The sequence below is a fragment of the Bison bison genome, unplaced genomic scaffold (genome assembly GCF_000754665.1).
Source record: "Bison bison bison isolate TAMUID 2011002044 unplaced genomic scaffold, Bison_UMD1.0 scf7180017855360, whole genome shotgun sequence".
Lineage (NCBI taxonomy): Eukaryota > Metazoa > Chordata > Mammalia > Artiodactyla > Bovidae > Bison > Bison bison.
In genome coordinates, this window is record NW_011485933.1 from 186,223 (window position 1) to 187,825 (window position 1,603).

General features: G+C 65.3%; 1 protein-coding gene across 1 annotated transcript in view; it reads right to left on the reverse strand.

The window, feature by feature from the left end:
* Positions 1-1,500, reverse strand: part of KIF25 (kinesin family member 25) — a 30,716-nt gene extending 29,216 nt beyond the window's left edge. Inside the window, exons 1-3 of the mRNA XM_010858763.1 lie at positions 1,387-1,500; positions 921-1,018; positions 635-783 (exon numbers count right to left, since the gene is read on the reverse strand). Of these exons, the coding sequence (XP_010857065.1) occupies positions 635-783; positions 921-1,018; positions 1,387-1,500 (361 nt within the window). The remainder of the gene's footprint in view (positions 1-634; positions 784-920; positions 1,019-1,386) is intronic.
* Positions 1,501-1,603: the final 103 nt, after the last annotated feature.

Here is a 1,603-nt window from a genome sequence, read left to right on the forward strand (position 1 = left end):
CCTGGAGCCTCTGACCCGCGGCCCTTTGACGCCTTTGGGGCCACACTGAAGGGCCCTTCCTGGAGCCTCTGACCCGCGGCCCTCTGATGCCTTTGGGGCCACACTGAAGGGCCCTTCCTGGAGCCTCTGACCCGCGGCCCTCTGACAGCTTTGGGGCCACACTGAAGGGCCCTTCCTGGAGCCTCTGACCCGCGGCCCTTTGACAGCTTTGGGGCCACACTGAAGGACCCTTCCTCTCCCAGCTTGTTGGAAGCCCTGCTCCTGCCTCCCCCGGAAACCTCCCTGCCTGCTCACCCTGCCAGCCCTCGCTTCTCCAGGGCATGTCCACCGTCCTCCTGACACGGCTGAGATCAACCCAGCCCTTCCGCGTCCTTCCTGAAGCGTCGTGTCGGGGACAAGAAGCACGTCTCTAGGCAGAGGGAGCCCGCTCCTTCTCGGAGGGGGCTTCTGTCTACACCACTGGGTAAACCAATAGCTTCCTTGGCAGCCATGGACACGAATGGCCAGCCCCCACCAGGACTCCACGGACACCCCGTGCCTTGGTGCCCAGGGGACTCTGGAGCCATCAGCTCCTCCTCCTCCGCTCCTCAGCCTTTGGAGACAGTCCCAGAAAGCAGGAGAAATAGCTGCAGGCCTGCCAGATGCCCACAAACATCCCAGGCCAGAAATCCGGATGTGGGGAAGAAGCCGCGGCTTCTCAGGGAGCCGTGCGGACCCTTGGGACCCAAGAGGCCTGGGGAGAGGTGGCCGCTGGACGAGGTGGGGGATGCCCGGAGGCGGCAGCTGAAGGGAGACCACCAGTCATCCGGGGGTTATCACAGCTGCGAGTGGCAGGCGTGACCTCCCAGGACAGGTGGGCAGCCAGAGGCAGGTCAGAGGAGCCTGGAGGCCAAGGGACAGCGACCCGGGGGACTTGTCACCCGAGCTTGGGCTGCAGGTCGGCCAGAAGGCCCACGAGTAGCCACAGTAACAGCGGCTCAGAGGGTGGGGGGACGCCGGCTCTAACCTGCTGGTCTGCCTAGAAACGGACCTCGGCCCAGCCAGGCTGTGCTGGTGCTGGTGGGGCCACACCCGTCCCCACACAAGTGCCTGGTGTTCCGGGGACAGGCCAGGTGCAGCCTGCTGAAATATTTTGCTGTTCAACCTGTCTGCGATCAATTCCTTCCAAACTGGTATCTTCAAAGTCATCAGCCTGCCTGCTTATTTCTATCGTCACATGTAATTAGGGCCCAAAGAGTCCGGGTCTGGACGGAGGCCGGAGCACATCCCCAGGCCTTGCCCAGCTGTCACCTCTGCACAGACACTGGCTGGGTGGACAAGAGCTGGTGAGGAGGCAGGGCCTGCCCCCTGTGCCCGCGAGCGTCTCAGAGGCGGCTTAGGCTTTACTGAGCTCCTGTCCTGCTTGGGGGTCTCCGCCTCTGCAAACTGCTTCCCCACCCACGCCCGCCGGCCCGCCCGAAGGCCCCCCAGGTGCTGGGTGGTCACCTCCCGCCACCACATCGCCCAGCCTGGCCTGGGGGCCCAGCCCTGCCCCCGACAGAGCAGCCAGAGGACCGGGGAGGCGGCGGCCCCCGCGGGGGGACAGGGACCCCCACCCACACTG